This window comes from Schistocerca piceifrons, chromosome 5 (assembly GCF_021461385.2).
Source record: "Schistocerca piceifrons isolate TAMUIC-IGC-003096 chromosome 5, iqSchPice1.1, whole genome shotgun sequence".
Classification (NCBI taxonomy): domain Eukaryota; kingdom Metazoa; phylum Arthropoda; class Insecta; order Orthoptera; family Acrididae; genus Schistocerca; species Schistocerca piceifrons.
In genome coordinates, this window is record NC_060142.1 from 491,870,167 (window position 1) to 491,889,183 (window position 19,017).

Sequence of the window (19,017 nt, forward strand, 5' to 3'; positions counted from 1 at the left end):
CCTCCTGCTTACAGTTTTTCCATTGTTTGTGGATTAACTGTGGGCTTTTTAAACTCCATCTTCTGCAAAACACATTTTTTTTCTGTTTTCTGTTCTTTATCTTGCAAGGTTCCCCTGGGTTAAAGTTCTAATCAATCTCCTTTGCTACTGGCATACTCTGAGTATCCCCTCTCGAGGTGCAGGTCCCTCACTACGCTCCAGGTGTATGTAAAGAAACTGTGCACAAGGAAACTAAAGGAAAGGGCTGGCTCTAACACACAGACTGTAGCTGTGTGGTCTGATTAAACATTTAAAAAAATCGTTACTCTAGTAGTGACGAGGTCTACCAACAACTGCAACGAAGTAATGTTTACAAATTATGTACATTTATTGGTTATGAATTCAGTTATTGTTCCTGACAAACAACGATCAAATATCATCACAGGAGAATGAGTGCATACGTACACAGGAGCGTTTTGTAACTGTGTATATTCAGGGGGACAGAACTGAGAAAGTTCTCACAAAACAGGCCGAACGAACAAGAAACGGTGTTAAATAAATGTGCGTTAAATAATTGCTAATCGCGAGACTGAAGTGTTGGTGAAGACTATATTGCAAGGTTAATGAGTAAAGAGAAATAGAATCCCAAAGAGTAAAATCATGGCCGAAAGGACACCACACTGTGAGTGATTTACTAATCTGAACTAACATGCCTATCATACTACACAGAGTACGCGAAAGAACTTGCCCCCCTTCTAACAGCCGTGTACCGTAAGTCTCTAGAGGAACGGAGGGTTCCAAATGATTGGAAAAGAGCACAGGTAGTCCCAGTCTTCAAGAAGGGTCGTCGAGCAGATGCCCAAAACTATAGACCTATATCTCTGACGTCGATCTGTTGTAGAATTTTAGAACATGTTTTTTGCTCGAGTATCATGTCGTTTTTGGAAACCCAGAATCTACTATGTAGGAATCAACATGGATTCCGGAAACAGCGATCGTGTGAGACCCAACTCGCTTTATTTGTTCATGAGACCCAGAAAATATTAGATACAGGCTCCCAGGTAGATGCTATTTTTCTTGACTTCCGGAAGGCGTTCGATACAGTTCCGCACTGTCGCCTGATAAACAAAGTAAGAGCCTACGGAATATCAGACCAGCTGTGTGGCTGGATTGAAGAGTTTTTAGCAAACAGAACACAGCATGTTTTTATCAATGGAGAGACGTCTACAGACGTTAAAGTAACCTCTGGCGTCCCACAGGGGAGTGTTATGGGACCATTGCTTTTCACAATATATATATATGACCTAGTAGATAGTGTCGGAAGTTCCATGTGGCTTTTCGCGGATGATGCTGTAGTATACAGAGAAGTTGCAGCATTAGAAAATTGTAGCGAAATGCAGGAAGATCTGCAGCGGATAGGCACTTGGTGCAGGGAGTGGCAACTGACCCTTAACATAGACAAATGTAATGTATTGCGAATACATAGAAAGAAGGATCCTTTATTGTATGATTATATGATAGCGGAACAAACACTGGTAGCAGTTACTTCTGTGAAATATCTGGGAGTATGGGTGCGGAACGATTTGAAGTGGAATGATCATATAAAATTAATTGTTGGTAAGGCGGGTACCAGGTTGAGATTCATTGGGAGAGTGCTTAGAAAATGTAGTTCATCAACAAAGGAGGTGGCTTACAAAACACTCGTTCGACCTATACTTGAGTATTGCTCATCAGTGTGGGATCCGTACCAGATCGGTTTGACGGAGGAGATAGAGAAGATCCAAAGAAGAGCGACGCGTTTCGTCACAGGGTTATTTGGTAACCGTGATAGCGTTACGGAGATGTTTAATAAACTCAAGTGGCAGACTCTGCAAGAGAGGCGCTCTGCATCGCGGTGTAGCTTGCTCGCCAGGTTTCGAGTGGTTGCGTTTCTGGATGAGGTATCGAATATATTGCTTCCCCCTACTTATACCTCCCGAGGAGATCACGAATGTAAAATTAGAGAGATTAGAGCGCGCACGGAGGCTTTCAGACAGTCGTTCTTCCCGCGAACCATACGCGACTGGAACAGGAAAGGGAGGTAATGACAGTGGCACGTAAAGTGCCCTCCGCCACACACCGTTGGGTAGCTTGCGGAGTATAAATGTAGATGTAGATGGAGACATCCCGTACGAACTTCGTACCCCATTGCTGCGACACTTCGATCATTTACGGGAGAAGAGGCGCGGTGAAGTCTCAGGCGGCAGTGAATTATGCAGCCCATCTGCTCGTGAATAAACTGCCCCTCTCACGATGAAGTACTCTGTGCTCTATTCCTATCAATGACGAAGTGTATTTACTGTGGCTCCAGGCGGATAAGTGCGTTTGCTATGGCTCCCGGTCCTTTCCCGGTGCGTGCTAGCCAAAACTGCCATTCTGTCCAGTCTGAAACCGCATACTCTTTTCCACCAGTCAGAAACGTCCTTACAATTTTGTTCTGGAAGATGTGGCATCGCTTTTTGGAAGATTCCTAACGCCAAACTACCCCACTCCTCCTTTCAGAAATTTGCGAGTGCCGTCCTATGACGCATCAGCGTTCCCAAAGATTCCAAACTGCAACCTATCAGATTGTGTCCCATCAAAAACTTTATGTAAGCTTGTCTTCTCCATGTTTACGCTCAAGACGTCAGCGGCCCGTTGGCACTAGACAAAAGACTCACTTGTGGAGGCGCCCCGTTGTTACTGCTCAATACTGCGATTTTACCGCACGGGACACGCCATTTTCGTGGGTGGTCTGTCCTTCGGAGAAACCCATGCATTCATCCTTGCAAAGTATCGAGGACAGTGCGAGTTCGCTGAACTCAGCACCCAAATGCATTCTTCCTCCAGCGTTGATAATTCTGTCAAAGGCGCACGCCTCCTTCTGCCGCAGTGAATGCGATAGTGGGCGATCGCTCACAGGAGTCGGGTAGCCGCCGCTGCTCCCCCGCGCACATGCTGCAGCTGCCTCGCCCACTGAAGGCAGCCAAGGCGACAGAAACTGTAGAGGCCGTGTTTTTACTCCCCACTAATTAACAGAATGAATTCAGTGTGCAACTTTACAATTAAGACAAGTTGAAGGAAACTCTTGACAATCATCACCCACTGTTGCGGATAATACCACTGTTCTGCGTATATAGCGGAATTTATTTATTAATTAGACCTATCATATGGATGGATAAGTGTGTTAAGTAAAAAAAGAAATGAAACAGCCTGACTGTTTCAACAAGTTTTAGCACCTATGTCTCATCTTTAATGTGTTTCGTTTTATTTTTGTAAAAATATTACACAAAATTAGTGCTGGTTTTATGTTTTAGGCCAGATAAGTATATTTTGTTTTTACTACTCATCTAAAATTGTATATATGTGATGTATCTGCTGCGGAAAACTTTTCGGTCTGCACTGGCAGCTGTGTAGGCCGCTATCTGTGTGGGAAATGCACGACCAAATTGTAGTATCTGTTGTCTTAGCACGCCCGGCTAGCCGCGCCGTCTAACGTGCTGCTTCCCGAGAGGGAAGGCATGCCGGTCCCCGGCACGAATCCGTCCGACGGATTAGTGTCGAGATCCGGTGTGCCGGCCAGCCTGTGGATGGTTTCTAAGGCGGTTTCCCATCTGCCTCGGCGAATGCGGGCTGATTCCCCTTATTCCGCCTCAGTTACATTATGTCGGCAATTGCGGCGCAAACACTGTTTCCACGTACGCGTACACCATAATTACTCTACCATTCAAACATTTGTGGTTACACTCGTCTGTTATGAGACGTTGCTTGGGGGTCCACCGGGGGCCGAACCGCACAATAACCCCTGGTTCGGTGTGGAGCGACGGTGCGGTGGGTGGACTGCTGTGGCCTGTTGTGGAGTTGTGAACCTCTGATGGTTACGCCGGGACGAAGCCTCTCCGTCGTTTCTATGTCCCTCGTTCAATAAACAATACACAATCTGTTGTCTTGACTCGATATGTTGTCTGATGGGTCGGTGTTTCACCAATGTTTTAAACCCCAAATATTAAATACAGAAATATTCCTCAAACCCTTATTTAGTTGACAGTGACTTTAGTGAGAGTTAAAGATGTCTTTAGCTTTTGTTAATGTGCCTGTCTAGTATGGTTTAATAAGAGACTGAAGAAAATGTGAATTAACTGGATAAAATGTTCGGGACAATATTCTGAGGTAAACCATGTAGCTATAGATCAAACTAAAGAGAATGTTGGCCTCACATGGATTTGCAGATACAAACAAAAACCGTTAAATAATGATTACTTTATGTAGCGCAAAGTATGTTGTTATGTAATGCAAAGAGACCATTCTGCACATCAAGATGTGAGAGCAAAGTACATCTAACTGCACATTAATTCATAAAAAGAACAAGAAATGTTCAAAGTTCGAAACTTCAGTTTCCCACTACAGGGGGAAAGTTCGATATTCTCAACAATCACCGCGCAGAAAACATCCAGCTAGTTCATCAGACAGAACATAAATAATAAATGCAGGGAATATTCGCACTTCACAGCTGCCTTCAATCCCGTAAACCAAATTACACCTCGCAAAATCAATTACCAAAACAAAAAACTCATAGTCAAATATTCTAAGTCACGTGTAAAAAGTTAGAGCGTGTAACTTACGGTCATGGCATTCTGAAGTATTTCCATTGACCACGGCTCCTCGGCCGCACATCCTCCCGACAATAACACACTAAACAGGAGCGACAAAAGCTTGCTGACACGAGTCCCTGCGGGCCTTTCCTCGACCGATTGAATGCTCTGTGGCGTCTCACACTACTGAATTCCCGTTAATTACTTAAATATTGACAATTATTCAGTGTTAAAGACAATTACATACATATATAACATGCTAGAACACAGAGAAATTTATTACGGTTGCTTTGCGACCTCTCACTAAAATATCGCCATAGTATTTAACAAGTTATTAATAAACTTCACGAATACATGCCTGCATCCGGCATTGCAATATGTTAAACCTTTAGAAACATTACTAATTCATACCAAATAACAAACTGTTATCACTCATCCACTAGGAATATTTTAAGAAAGTGGGGAGCTCATGCTGCCTTCATATTACGTGCGACTACGGAGAATTTTCACATTAACATTTAATAAATCGTCTGCAATTATTTACACACTTATTTGTCCAGCTGCTTGTGGTGCATACGGTCATCGTCAACTTTCATATGACACCTCATATAAAGATACTGATTCAGTGGTTCATTTGTTATTAATTTTATAAACTATTGTAAGTAAAAGCGTACTATAACCTTTAAAATATTGGGTCTAGAATTATACTTAAAACTGCAATGAGCTAGTCTCATCACTGCAAAATTTCTGGTGTATTTGCTGTTCCGTGTTTCATTTCAAACAAAGTTATCCACCCATAATACTTTGGCCAGCCACAGCCTGCATTTCTTATGCACTTCGACTAGCTAGTCATTTCTGTTTACCCAGTAAACCCCAGCCGCTAAAAAAACACTCACCACCTCTTTCCACCCCACATACCATAGTCTCGTAATCTCATGCGTGTTTGCGTGTGTGTGTGTGTGTGTGTGTGTGTTTGTGTGTGTGTGTGTGCGCGCGCGCGAGCGTGCGTGCGTGTGCGTCTGTGTGTAGAGGGAATCGGCGGCTGCATGACCGCAAAAACTCCCTCAAACAGTCAAAATTGGCGCTATACTGGACAAAATACAAAACGCTGAACAAGTGAGTAGCGTCAATTACATAGCATCTCTCGATGCTTGTGGCAACATAAATTATTCCTATGCATAAAACATATTATGCCAGAGGAGATTGACGGAAAAAGTGCTTAAAATAATAGTTCTTTAAGCAAATTTCTCCAACTGCTTTTCAGATGACTTGCTGTCAGTCCATAAAAACCCATAAAAGCAAGCGAGCCTGTACAATTCCAACTTCACAATGATTGTAGTTTTGGGCAAGCAATCAAAACAAACAAAAAAGAACATGTTTTAGTTTTTAAGCGCAATGCCAAACCAGGTATTTCCTGCGAAAATTTCAGTATATGAAACCAGACGAACTGAAGATACATGTTTGGGAAAAGGACAGGATAAAGAAATAAACCATGTTTTGCACTAGCCAGAGTATAAAAAAATCATAATTTGAATAAGATGTACAGTGTTTCCCCTCATACCTTACATCCCTCCAGCAGTGTGTAATGGTAGGTACTAAAAGGTCGCAGTGGTAGGATACTGTATCAGTGGTCCCACAAGGAACAGTATTGGGCCCATTACTTTTCTCGTTGTATGTTAATGATATGTCAACTATTCTCTCCCACTGCAGATACCACCCATATGCTGATAACTTTCATTAATATCTCACTGCAAGTCCAGCAAACATGTACACAGCCATCGATCATGTAAATGCTGACTTACTTGCTTTATGAGAATGGTCGCAGAACTTAGGTCTCAAACAACAACCTTCCAAAATTCAAGCAGTCTTAGTCGCCCACAAAAGACTTATTACAACACAGCAAATGGAATCTCTTCCATGCTTAATTTTAAACGACACCGAAATAACCTTTCTCCTTCTGCAAAGAACTTAGGGATAATCCCGGACCACCACTTAGACTGGACTGAACACACTACTGCAGTCTGTAAGAAAGTTTCTGCATCCCTTCACTGTCTACAGAAATATAAAAAAGTATTTCCATTCGAGCTTACGAAGAAGCTCGTAGAATCTCCAACACTCCCTATTCTCGACCATGGTGATGCTATTCTTCAAGGACTTTCGTACGAAAACTCTCACAGGTTTGAACTGGCGATGAATGCTTGCGTACTATATATTTGTGACGTTCGTTATTATGATCATATCACTCCAGCCTATGAACAATTATCGTAGCTACGTGCTGCTAAACGTAGGGACTACCATACTTTATGTTTACTCCATCGTCTTCTCAATCATCAGGCTCCCTCTTACTTATCTTCAGCCATTGCATAGCACAGCAGAGATACTCGTCCTCAACAAAGTAAGATCCTCTCAGTACCACCACACAACACCGTCATGTTTTCGAAATCATTTTCTGTATCCGGAACCCGACTTCGGAACAATCTTCCTCAAAATATCGGAGAAATTAAATCACTTCCAGGCTTCAAAAAGCAGCTAATGGTTCACCTTCTCTTGCAATAGCTATCACTCCCACATACTGGTCTGCAGCCCTCACTCTTCAATCCCCACCCCCTACAACTTTTCCCTTCTCCTCACTTACAGAATTATCCACTTAAATCAAGTCCTCTCCTAACAGCCACTATTACTGTCATTCCAATTTTATTGTTCTTCATCCTTTCTTTTTCTGACAATACTAAACATGATGTAAGTTGCCCTAAACTAGTCTATATTATTTTTAATGCACTTTGTTTTATTATTACTGTTATTATTACCATTTATCGTTACTTTCATTATTGTCAACTATTATTTTGTTGTTATTATTATTATTATTATTATTATTAATACTATTATTAAGATTATTATCGTCTCTAAGATTGTTATCATTTTCATGAATGTTTTGGTAATATATCTGTATGTGTTGTTCCTGGTCAGATGCAAAAGAGGGCCTTAAGGCCCTAATCCGGTCAGGCTAAATAATAGAATAAATAAAAAATAAATAATAGTTGTTCAACCAAAACTGTCTCTGTACTTCATATGGTTTCGATAATTACGATGATTCCTTTTTTTCTGGATCTGCATTACTACCATTCAAAACTGCCCAATAACACCTTTCGACCGTATTTACTGGACTAAACTGAATAACATCCTGAGTTCCAATACGGAAATGAGATTCATTTTCTGTTCTTTTCATTATTATGTGTATTGTCTCGCGCTGTATCCACACCTCTCTCGATATTCGGCTTTGTTGCAAGCGTTAGATTGCAATAATGATCATCGTATACATACAAGGTGTCCCATGCTTTTATGGTCAAAACATCTGATTAGGAACTAACGGTCGAAATGAATATTTAGCCAACGTAAATACACTACACCTTATGGTAACAACGTAAACTCACAGCAACAACACTGCCTGACAAAAAGTTAAGCAACCAGTAGGAGACGAGAAAACGAAATGAAATTTCATGGATTATGAGGTCATTTAATAGTATTTCAATGATCAGAACATCGTATCAGATTTATAGAGAAGATGGCAATATGCGCCCATTTATTAGCATGACGTTGCAATCCGTCCAGCCTTGATGCATGGCCAGACTCGATTTCGAAGGATGTCATTTTTCTTTCGTATACGCTGCTGAGTCACGGTCGCCGACAACGGTTGTATACGGTATGCCACGGGAGTCAGACACCCGCAAGAAACGCCGATAGTTCCGGCTGTCAGGCGACGTGGAAGGAAGACTGGTCCCAAAACACGGTCACCAATTATCCCGGCCATTCCGGATGCACCGATGCTGATGATTCGCTGTCATCCTGTCATCTGCATACTATTCCACAGATGACTGTTATGAAAGTTGAAGTTACCACTCCGCATAAACTGGCCTCACCTGTGAATAGGATGGATGACACAAATTCCGGAATAGAGGTTGCCTGGTGAAGAAACCAGTGACAAAACCGTCTGTCACTAGTAAGCCCTGAACACCCTGTAAGTGATAAGTGTGCATTGAAACGAGGACCTAGAAACGACAGGGACGCTTCGTCTCGCCGTAGTCCTCAGTGGGTCACAACTCCACAACAGGCCACAGAAGTCCACCCACCCCACCGCCGCCCCACACCGAGCCCAGGGTTATTGTGCGGTTCGGCCCCCACTGGATCATCCCAGGAACGGCCCACACTAGACGAGTGAAACCGCAAATGTTGGCATGGCAGAGTAATTATGGTGTACGCGTACGTGGAGACAGTGTTTGTGCAGCAATCGCCGACATAGTGTAACTGAGGTGGAATAAGGGGAACCAGCCCGCATTCGCCGAGGCAGATGGAAAACCACCTTAAAAACCATCCACAGGCTGGCCTGCACACCGGACCTCGACACTAATTCGCCAGGTGGATTCGTGCCAGGGACCGGCACGCCTTCCCGCCCGGAAAGCAGCACTTTAGACTGCCCTGCTAGCCGGGGGGTAAGTGATAAGGGTAGTAACAACTCTCATAGAGTATGTTCCACACTGTCGTCTGGCTTACCCTGTACTGAAGGGCCAACTGCCTGGTACTGACACGGCGGTCGCCTTCCACAGTGCTAATCACATTTCCCTCCAAGTCTGGCGTCCGAACATTTCGGGTACGTCCTTCATGAGTTCCTGCTTCCTAAAAGGACCCTGTCTCAGGCAAACGGCGAAACACTGCTCCAACCAGTGGTTGTTGTCGGCAGGAATAAGTCTCCTGATACATCCTCGCTGCCCGCCGAACGTTGCCATTTGCCTTTCCGTAAGTAAACGCCATGTCGGCAAGCTCTCGATTCCAATACGGAACCACTGAGTACGACGCTGCATCGCATCCACTACAAGATAAACAGCAGCAGAAGTGAATGACACAAAACATAACCAATTACAATGGTAGGGGAGGGCGTTAGAGCTTAACGTATGAGGAACAGTACCAGACTCTAGGAGGAAACCATGCATACTGTAACTGTGGCTGTATGGTACAGCGCATATTAGACCGCAATCTCTGTAACAATGTTTGATTTATAATTGTTCTCTAGCACGGAACCACGAATTGCGGAGATAAGTTCGTTAGACCTTCTTTGTTCCATATCCTGTCATCGCTCAATCCCTGGATTTTGTACCCGGTGGACAAATCATCCTTTGTACTCCGTACCGCCACTGGGGTGGTGTTCATGTACCAGATGGTCCCACATATGTTCCATCGGGGACATATCTGGAGATCTTGCTGCTCACAGGAGTACTCCAGCATCATGATGGCTGTTCATAGTGACACATGTCATATATGCACGAGCAATGATCTGTAGAAAAATGGCACCACGATACAGCTGCATGAGATATAAGACCTGAGGGCGCAGGATGTCTGTAACATACTGTTATGCCGTCGGAGTCCCCTTAATCACTAGTAGACGTGACCAGAAGGCAAACCCACTAACTATCAACACCATGACGGCAGGAATAACACCGCTGTGCCTCCCCAAAACATTGGAAGACTGTAATCTCTCGCCAGGTCGCCACCATACTCATCCGTGATGCCGGCCGGAGTGGCCGAGAGTTTCTAGGCGCTTCAGTAGGGAACCGCGCGACCGCTACGTCGCAGGTTCGAATCCTGCCTAGGGCATGGATGTGCGTGATGTCCTTAGGTTAGTTAGGTTTAAGTAGTTCTAAGTTCTAGGGGACTGACGACCTCAGAAATTGTCCCATAGTGCTCAGAGCCATTTGAACCATTTCAATAGGCATGCCTATACCAGTTTCTTTGGCGATGGTAATCCGTGTTAATGTGGAACCAAAAAAATGGTTCAAATGGCTCTGAGCACTAAGGGACTTAACATCTGAGGTCATCGGTCCCCTAGAACTTAGAACTACTTAAACCTAACTAACCTAAGGACATCACACACACCCATGCCCTAGGCAGGTTTCGAACCTGCGACCGTAGCGGTCGCGCGGTTCCAGACTGAAGCGCCTAGAACCGCTCGGCCACACTGGCCGGCAATGTGGAACCACAATTCATCGCTGGACACCAGCTGAACACAATACAAAGCCATTCGTCGGCAGTCCATGATTCCAAGTAAGGAACCACTGCAAACACAACAGTCTGTGTTGTGGTGTTAACAGCAGCCTACGCCTGGAACAGTAATTCCCTCGTCCTAAAGCTGCTAGTCTCCGACCAATGGTGTGTAATGATACGGAATGCTAAAGGGAGTCCTTTACTTGCTCTTGCAAGACAGGTACCGATGTGAAGAGGTTAGGAAGTGCTTTGTGCACAATACGGAGACCCACCCTTGCCGTGATCAGACGTGATCAACCGGAAGCTTCGCAACGAATATGCTTGCCTTCATGTTCCCACTCAACATTGGACCATTGTTACATCCGAATGCCCCACTAATCTGAATATTACCTGATTCGACCAGCAGACGCAAAGGAGACCCACTCTGTTAAAACTCTGTCAGGTGCTGATAACGCTGTGTCACAGCAGTATACGGCATCTCTGTGTCCTTCACAGTGACCACTCGACATCTGTGCTGCTCACAACTCTTGTATACACTACCACAATGACGACCATGCTAAACATGAACAACACCCTGGTGGCCGTTCTACCCGCAATAGGGAAATGCAACTCCAATCATTTACATATCCGCCGATGGTGAGCGTGTGTACGAAGTTACACGGATATCTGGCCACGTCTTATGAGTGTCTTCCTTTTTTTTGTCAGGAAGTGTATTCAAAGTCAAAATGCTTGAATAATCCGTTAACGGAACTGAACTTTAGGATCAAATTACATCAGGCCATGATCGGCACACTTTGTTGGTTATAGGGGTACAATTACTGCTCCAGTAACGCAGTCCGCACCTCATTCTATGGCACGTGCATTTCATGGGCAAGTTGACAGGTGGTTATTTACAAATATTTTCTCACACGATACAACACGTTCTCCTAAAAGTTTTTCTCAGTGACTAGACGTACCCAGTTTCTCGTGAGGTACTCTGCCCGGTGACAAATTTCTTCTATTGAGGACAACGCCACACACGATTGACAAGCGCTTTAACATAGTGCCACAAGTGCCGCTTCTGTAAGCATGTAACATGAGCATTTTACAAACAAGCATTGCTCAGTGAAGAACTCGCCGTACCTCAAGTATTTATTTGCCAAAGAAAAATCATCAAACAGTCGTATGTTTTCATAAGTTTTTATTTTATTTACGTGATCGGTTACGGCATCTAATTAATACTACCTTCAGGCCTCCATGCACGCCATGTATAGAGAATCAGATACAGCGATGCATGCATAACCGGAGCCATCAATATCTGAATTCCATGAATATTTTGTGGAGCATGACTGCGAAGATTTGACTACAACCGCATGCATCTTTGTATCTGATTCTCTATACATGGAGTGCATAGGGGCCTGAAGATGGCATTAATGAGATACCGAAATTGGTCGTGTAAATAAAATAACAACTTCTGAAAAAATAGGCCGTCTGTTGATTTTTCATTGGTAACTAACTGACGGGCCGCTGTCCCGTATCCACGATGTATCAACAGAGATTGAAGTATTTCTTTCCGACCGCTGGTTCCTTACACAGAACTCTAAGGTTATGATCCTCTACTGGCTGAACACTTTTGACCGAAAAGATATGAGAGAACTGGTACATTACGACATAAGCTGCACTGATGAGCCCAAACGTTTTGACCACCTGCTTAGTAGCGCTTGTCCATCTTTTGAACGTAGTACAGCAGGAATTCTGCGTGCCAAGTGTTGAACAACTCCTTGGTAGGTATCCGGAGGTTCGTGGCGCCGGATTTCTACGCACAGGTTACACAATTCCCGTAAATTGTGAGCAGGTTGTTCGTGGGTGTACCTTTGGCGTCCTTCACTTGTTCCATCGCGTTCAGATCATGCGGATTTCGTGGCCATGACACGAAAGTGAGTTCACTATCAAGTTCATCAACTACTGCAACACGATTCTGGCCGTGTGACACGAACAGTTGTCCTTCTAAACGATGCCGTCGTCTTCGAAGAAAACATCAGAATACACTGATGCAATAGATCCATACTTACCAATTATATACAACAGCTCGCTCGGGGAAAGATCCATACCTAAAGGCTGGAAAATTGCACAGGCCACATCAATATTCAAGAAAGGCAACAGGAGTAATCCACTAAATTACAGGTCCATTTCATTAACGTCGATATGCCGCAGGATTCTGGGACATTGATTGTATTCGAACATTATGAATTACCTCGAAGAGAACGGTCTATTGACACACAGTCAACACGGATTTAGAAAACATCGTTCTTGTGAAATACAACTCGCTCTTTACTCACACGAAGTGTTGAGTGTTATGGACAAGGGATTCCAAATCGTTCGGTTTTTCTGGATTTCCAGAAGGCTTATGACACCGCACCTCACAAGCGGCTTGTAATCAAATTGCATGTTTATGGAACGTCGTCTCAGTTATACGACTGGATTCTTGATTTCTTGTCACAGAGGTCACAGTATGTAGTAACCAATGGAGAGTCATCTAGTAAAACAGAAGTGATTTTATTGTCTTCCCCGAGGAAGGGTTATAGACCCTTTGCTGTTCCGTAGAAACATAAACGATTTAGGAGACAATATGAGCAGTCGTCTTAGGTTGCTTGCAGATGATACTGTCTTTTATCGTCTAATAAAGCCATCAAAAGATCAAGCAATTGTAAGACGATGTAGATAATATCTCTATGGTGCGAAAATTGGCAGTCGACCCTAAATAATGTAAAGTGAGAGGTAATCCACGTGAGTGCTAAAAGGAATCGTTTAAACATCCGATACACCATACATCAATCAAATCTAAAGGCCGTAAATTCAACTAAATACCTAGGAATTACAATTGGGGACAACTTAAATTGGAAAGAACACTTGTATTAGTAGAATACTTAGGAGATGGAATAGATCTACAAAAGAGGCTGCCTACACTACACTTGTCTGTCCTCTTTTTGAGTGCTGATGCGCGGTGTAGGATCCTTAGCACATAGGATTAAAGGAGTACACGAAGAAAGTTCAACGAGGTGCAGTAAGTCTTGTATTATCGCGAAATAGGGGAGAGAGTGTCAGGAATTGGGGTGGACACCATTAAGACATAGGCGTTTCTCGTTGTGGTGGAATCTTCTCATGAAATTCCAGTCATCAATTTTCTCCTGTGAATGCGAAAATATTTTGTTGATGCCGAGCTACATAGGAAGAAATGATCTTCATAATAAAGGAAGCGAAATCAGAGGTGTTCGTTTTCTCCGCCTGCTGTTCGGGAATGGAATAATAGAGAATTAGTGTGAAGGTGGTTCAGTGAACTCCCAGCCAGGCTGTTAAGTGTGATCTGCAGAGTATCCATGTAGATATAGGCGTATAGGAAGGGGTACATGTGGTCGCAATACCGTACACGTAGTGCACAGCTGCCACATTGCCTTCGAATACTACCACAGGTCCTATGGAGTCCGGTTAACTGTCCGACCTGCATATGTGCACACAACTAACTATCAGTTATAACAAGAAACGTGATTGGTCAGGCCAGGCGACACGTTTTCACTGAGCCACGGTCCAGTCTCGGTGATATCGCGCCCATGAAAATTGTGATGATGATGTGTCAACAGCGGGGTAACTACTTCAGCAGTCAGAGCTGAAAGGTGTCCTCCAAAGCTCTTTTGCCTGCACCAGTATTGCGCTCTGTCATATCTGCCGCAGATCGCCGTCTATTCTGTTCTACAGAACGCACAAGCCTTCGATCTCCATGTTTTGCGATGAGACGTAGACGTAAAACACTCAGACACCGGGCTAGAACAATCTAATCTGCCCTTTATTAAAGTCGATTTTCACATTGAGTTTCCCAAATATGCACCGTATCACTAGAATGATTTCCACATTCGTCTCTCCTCCACTTATGTAGTTTCCTTAACACTTCATATGTCCAAAATACCACCTGAAGGTACCTATTTAGTGGTCATCGATTTATTTAGCTCTGGGCTAGGAATTATGGGTCATACGAATAGAACAGGGAACATTCTCCACAGAAGACTGTCGAATCAAAAGAACATTCCCTAAAAAAAGTTCTCAGTTTTGTATGAATAATAAACTAATGGCCAACCTTGTGTGAATGATCTGAAAAGCTAATCATTTGCATATCACAGCACCTTCTTCCTGTCGGTTAAATTTCGCGCCTGTAGTACGTCATCTTCGTGGTGTAGCAATTTTAATGGCCCGTAGTGTATATTCGCAGCATGTTCTCTAAGGAGGGAGTTCCTTCTCACCACTTCCCCGCCTTCTTGAGAAGGTTCTCGGTGTGTGTCGTCTGCCGCGTCCGGCACAGAACACACGTGTAAAACTACTTTTTCTTCAGCTCACTCAAACGGGCAAATTATTCAGCGTACAGTTATAGAACTGCCTTCACTGTGTTATGGAATAGTTGCACTACGTTTCGATACTACCTCCTTTACCAAAATGCATTTTCTGACGATGTTACCTCATTTGCCATATGTGGCATATTTTTTTGTTATTGAACTTAAGTGAACACAATACGTGAGCAAAGTTTTAACAATACATCACGCTTTCAGCTGCTCCGAACGACAACTCTGTCAGAGTTTTCTAATACGAGATAATTTTGTTTAACATGACGCCTAATAGTCCGCTCGTGCATCGAGTACTTAAACGTTCGACCGAGAGGTTTCTATACGAGAAACAGAACGCTAGATTTGTAATAAACCAGTTAGCAATATTAATGAATCGCTCACTTATTTATAACATAACATAATATAAGAATTATGCTGTGAGAAAAGATGATGATGACCATCTGAGAATGACAGTTACGCAGTTGTATGCCCTGTGGTGTATACCTAGATCCTCTTGCACACCAGTCTAAAAACTTGGCTCAGCTAAAAAGCACAAAAATATTTTCAATTTCACGTAGTTTGAAAGCTCATGCTCTCTTCTTTTATCATTTCGTCTGAGAGCTCATCTGCCCTTCTTTCATCATTTTCGGGACGGAAGTTCACCAGTCAAATAATGCTTTTATTGTCAAACCCAAATAAACTTCTACAGTTTGTCTTTTCCCTTTCCCTTCGGGCTATATATACACTCCTGGCCATTAAAATTGCTACACAAAGAAGAAAAGCTGATGATAAACGGGTATTCATTGGACAAATAAATTATACCTGAACTATCATGTGATTACATTTTCACGCAATTTGGGTGCATAGATCCTGAGAAATCAGTACCCACAACAAATACCTCTGGCCGTAATAACGGCCTTGATACGCCTGGGCGTTGAGTCAAACACGGCTTGGATGGCGTGAACAGGTACAGCTGCCCATGCAGCTTCAACACGATACCACAGTTCATCAAGAGTAGTGACTGGCGTATTGTGACGAGCCAGTTGCTCGACCACCATTGACCAGACGTTTTCAATTGGTGAGAGATCTGGAGAATGTGTTTGCCAGGGCAGCAGTCGAACATTTTCTGTATCCTGAAAGGCCCATACAGGACCTGCAAAATGCGGTCGTGCATTATCCTGCTGAAATGTAGGGTTTCGCAGGGATCGAATGAAGGGTAGAGCCACGGGTCGTAACAAGTCTGAAATGTAACGTCCACTGTTCAAAGTGCCATCAATGCGAACAAGAGGTGACCGAGACGTGTAACCAATGGCACCCCATACCATCACGCCGGGTGATACGCCAGTATGGCGGTCACGAAGACACGCTTCTAATGTGCGTTCACCGCGATGTTGTCATCATGATGCTGTAAACAGAACCTGGATTGATCCGCTAAAATGACGTTTTGCCATTTGTGCACCCAGGTTCGTCGTTGAGTACACAATCGCACGCGCTCTTGTCTGTGATGCAGCGTCAAGGGTAACCGCAGCCATTGTCTCCGAGCTGATAGTCCATTCTGCTGCAAACGTCGTCGAACTGTTCGTGTAGATGGTTGTTGTCTTGCAAACGTCCCCATCTGTCGACTCAGAGATCGAGTCGTGGCTGCACGATCCGTTACAACCACGCGGATAAGATGCCTGTCATCTCGACTGCGAGTGATACGAGGCCGTTGGGATCCAGCACGGCGTTCCGTATTACCCTCCTGAACCCACCGGTTCCATATTCTGCTAACAGTCATTGGATCTCGACCAATGCGAGCAACAACGTCGAGATACGATAAACGGCAATCGCGATAGTCTACAATCCGACCTTTATCAATCTCGGAAACGTGATGGTACGCATTTCTCCTTCTTACACGAGGCATCACAACAACTTTTCACGAGGCAACGCCGGTCAACTATTGTTTGTGTATGAGAAATCGGTTGGAAACATTCCTCATGTCAGCGGGTTGTAGGTGTCGCCACCGGTGCCAACCTTGTGTGAATGCTCTGAAAAGCTTATCATTTGCATATCACAAAATCTTCTTCCTGTCGGTTAAATTTCGAGTCTGTAGCATGTCATCTTCGTGGTGTAGCAATTTTAATGGCCAGTAGTGTATTTTTTCTGACCTTCTGAGCAGTTTAAAATCTGGTATTTTTACTAGAAAACAAGCTCGGTAAAACTTAACCTCTCAACAGAACTTACACAATACGAACTACGCTACAAAGTTTACTTCAAAACCTGAGAATTTTCTCCGTTTCTGAGAAACCTCGCTAGTTTTATTCATACGAAATCCTAGAATGTTCTTCACTTTTAGCATCTTCCCCCAAACTTTTACATTAACCGAGAACATTCTCAGGCCAAGTATTTTCTCCATTCACTTTATCCATGACAGTCTGTGAATGTACTCCGAAATTCCGAGAGTAAAGTACATTCTCCATTTCATTCATACGATCCTGTGATTCAAATAAAACAGTCTTCATAAACTTCACGTCTATACTGTAATACAAACACTACCAGCATAACATATCGCCTAGGTAGCTACTTACTTTAATTCGAATTTTCGGATTATACATGTTCATTTGAGTTATTAACTCAATATCTTTATTCCAGGGCAACGATGGCGCTAATCTTAGACTCGTGGATTAGTGAATTCCTGCTTTTCGTTTCCGCGGCTGCTCTCGCTATCTACCTATGGTTCGAACATGGCTTCAAATATTGGAAGAAGAAGGGCGTACCTTTTGTGGAGCCGAGCTTTCCGTTCGGAAACTTCAGGAAAAACATTTTGGGCCAGGAGACCCTGGGTGTTACGACACAACGCTTATACAAACAGCTACCAGGTACGTTTCAAGCCCTGCGGCAAGGGTAAGCTAGACAAAAGTTTTATGTATACTGTAAATTCTTCTTATACGGTGTACATCATGATGAGGATACCTAGCATAAATAAAGTCTTCGGTAAAGATTTTTTTAACCTAACAGCTCCTACTCGATCGTGTAAACGTATGAGATGTGATGAAGGGACGGCTTTCAAAACGACAACGTGTGTGAATGTGTGTACCTTCAGACAAACAGAGATACTTCTACATGAACCAGGTTTTCGAGATGCAGTAAGGTAGAACTTCGTGTCATAGCGCAAATTTCTGTATTTTGTTGCTTATTGGCACGTCTGTAACTTTTCTAAAAATAGTTGGAGACGAAAACACCCTTTGCAGAATCCGTGAACAGTAAATGCGTTTACATTTGTTTAAAATGCTTTCAGACCGTAAAAAAAATTGTAGATAATGCTTGGCTTTCGGGTTGACTGCCGCATTACACATCATAGACACAGCAAGCACCACAGATACTGGCTCAAAATACACGACTGATTCTGAAACATACATTGAAAGATTTGGGTACTAGCGTTACATAGGAATAATTAGCAGGACACAAGTCATGAAAATTGACTGACGGCCAAAAAAAGAGAACAGGTAGACATTGCAGCAGATTTTATAGATGGCTGTTATGCAGCTCATCTTTACATTATGGGAGATGAAGAAACTGGTGCCTCCTGAAACAAATAATCGGCGAGAAGCGTAAACGAAGTGTATGTATATCTCTTGCAGGTGGCTCCTTTTGAGATAGCGTCAACACAAACCTGCAGATAAGCTAGGAGGAAGCGCGAGTTCCCAAACTTTTCCTCTGAAGAAACACTTTGAGAATCTTTGTATTTTGTGGATCATCATCAGTTTTCTGCTATATTAGCAGGTCCTTTGCCTCTCCATTTTCTGCGATCCATTGCTTCCTTCTTAAGGCTGCTCTATGTTGTACCGTCCATCACGTCATCCAGTATCTGAAATCTCTTCCTTCCTCGCTTCCTTTTCTCTTCTACATAACGTTCTAAAACTGTTTTTATCAGTCGGTCATTCTTTCTTAATATATGCCCAATTCAATTTCCTTTTCTTCTTTTTATCACATCTAGTAACTGTCTTTTCTCTCCCACTCTTCTCAGTACCTCTTCATTTTTTACTCTGTCCATCCAACTCACTCTT

General features: G+C 43.3%; 1 protein-coding gene across 1 annotated transcript in view; it reads left to right on the forward strand.

Annotated features, from left to right (window-relative positions):
• The window catches only part of LOC124798489 (cytochrome P450 6k1-like), a 116,705-nt gene that overhangs the window by 6,396 nt on the left and 91,292 nt on the right, over nt 1–19,017 (forward strand). Inside the window, exon 2 of the mRNA XM_047261927.1 lies at nt 17,603–17,829. Within this exon, the coding sequence (XP_047117883.1) occupies nt 17,610–17,829 (220 nt within the window). The 5' untranslated portion in view covers nt 17,603–17,609. The remainder of the gene's footprint in view (nt 1–17,602; nt 17,830–19,017) is intronic.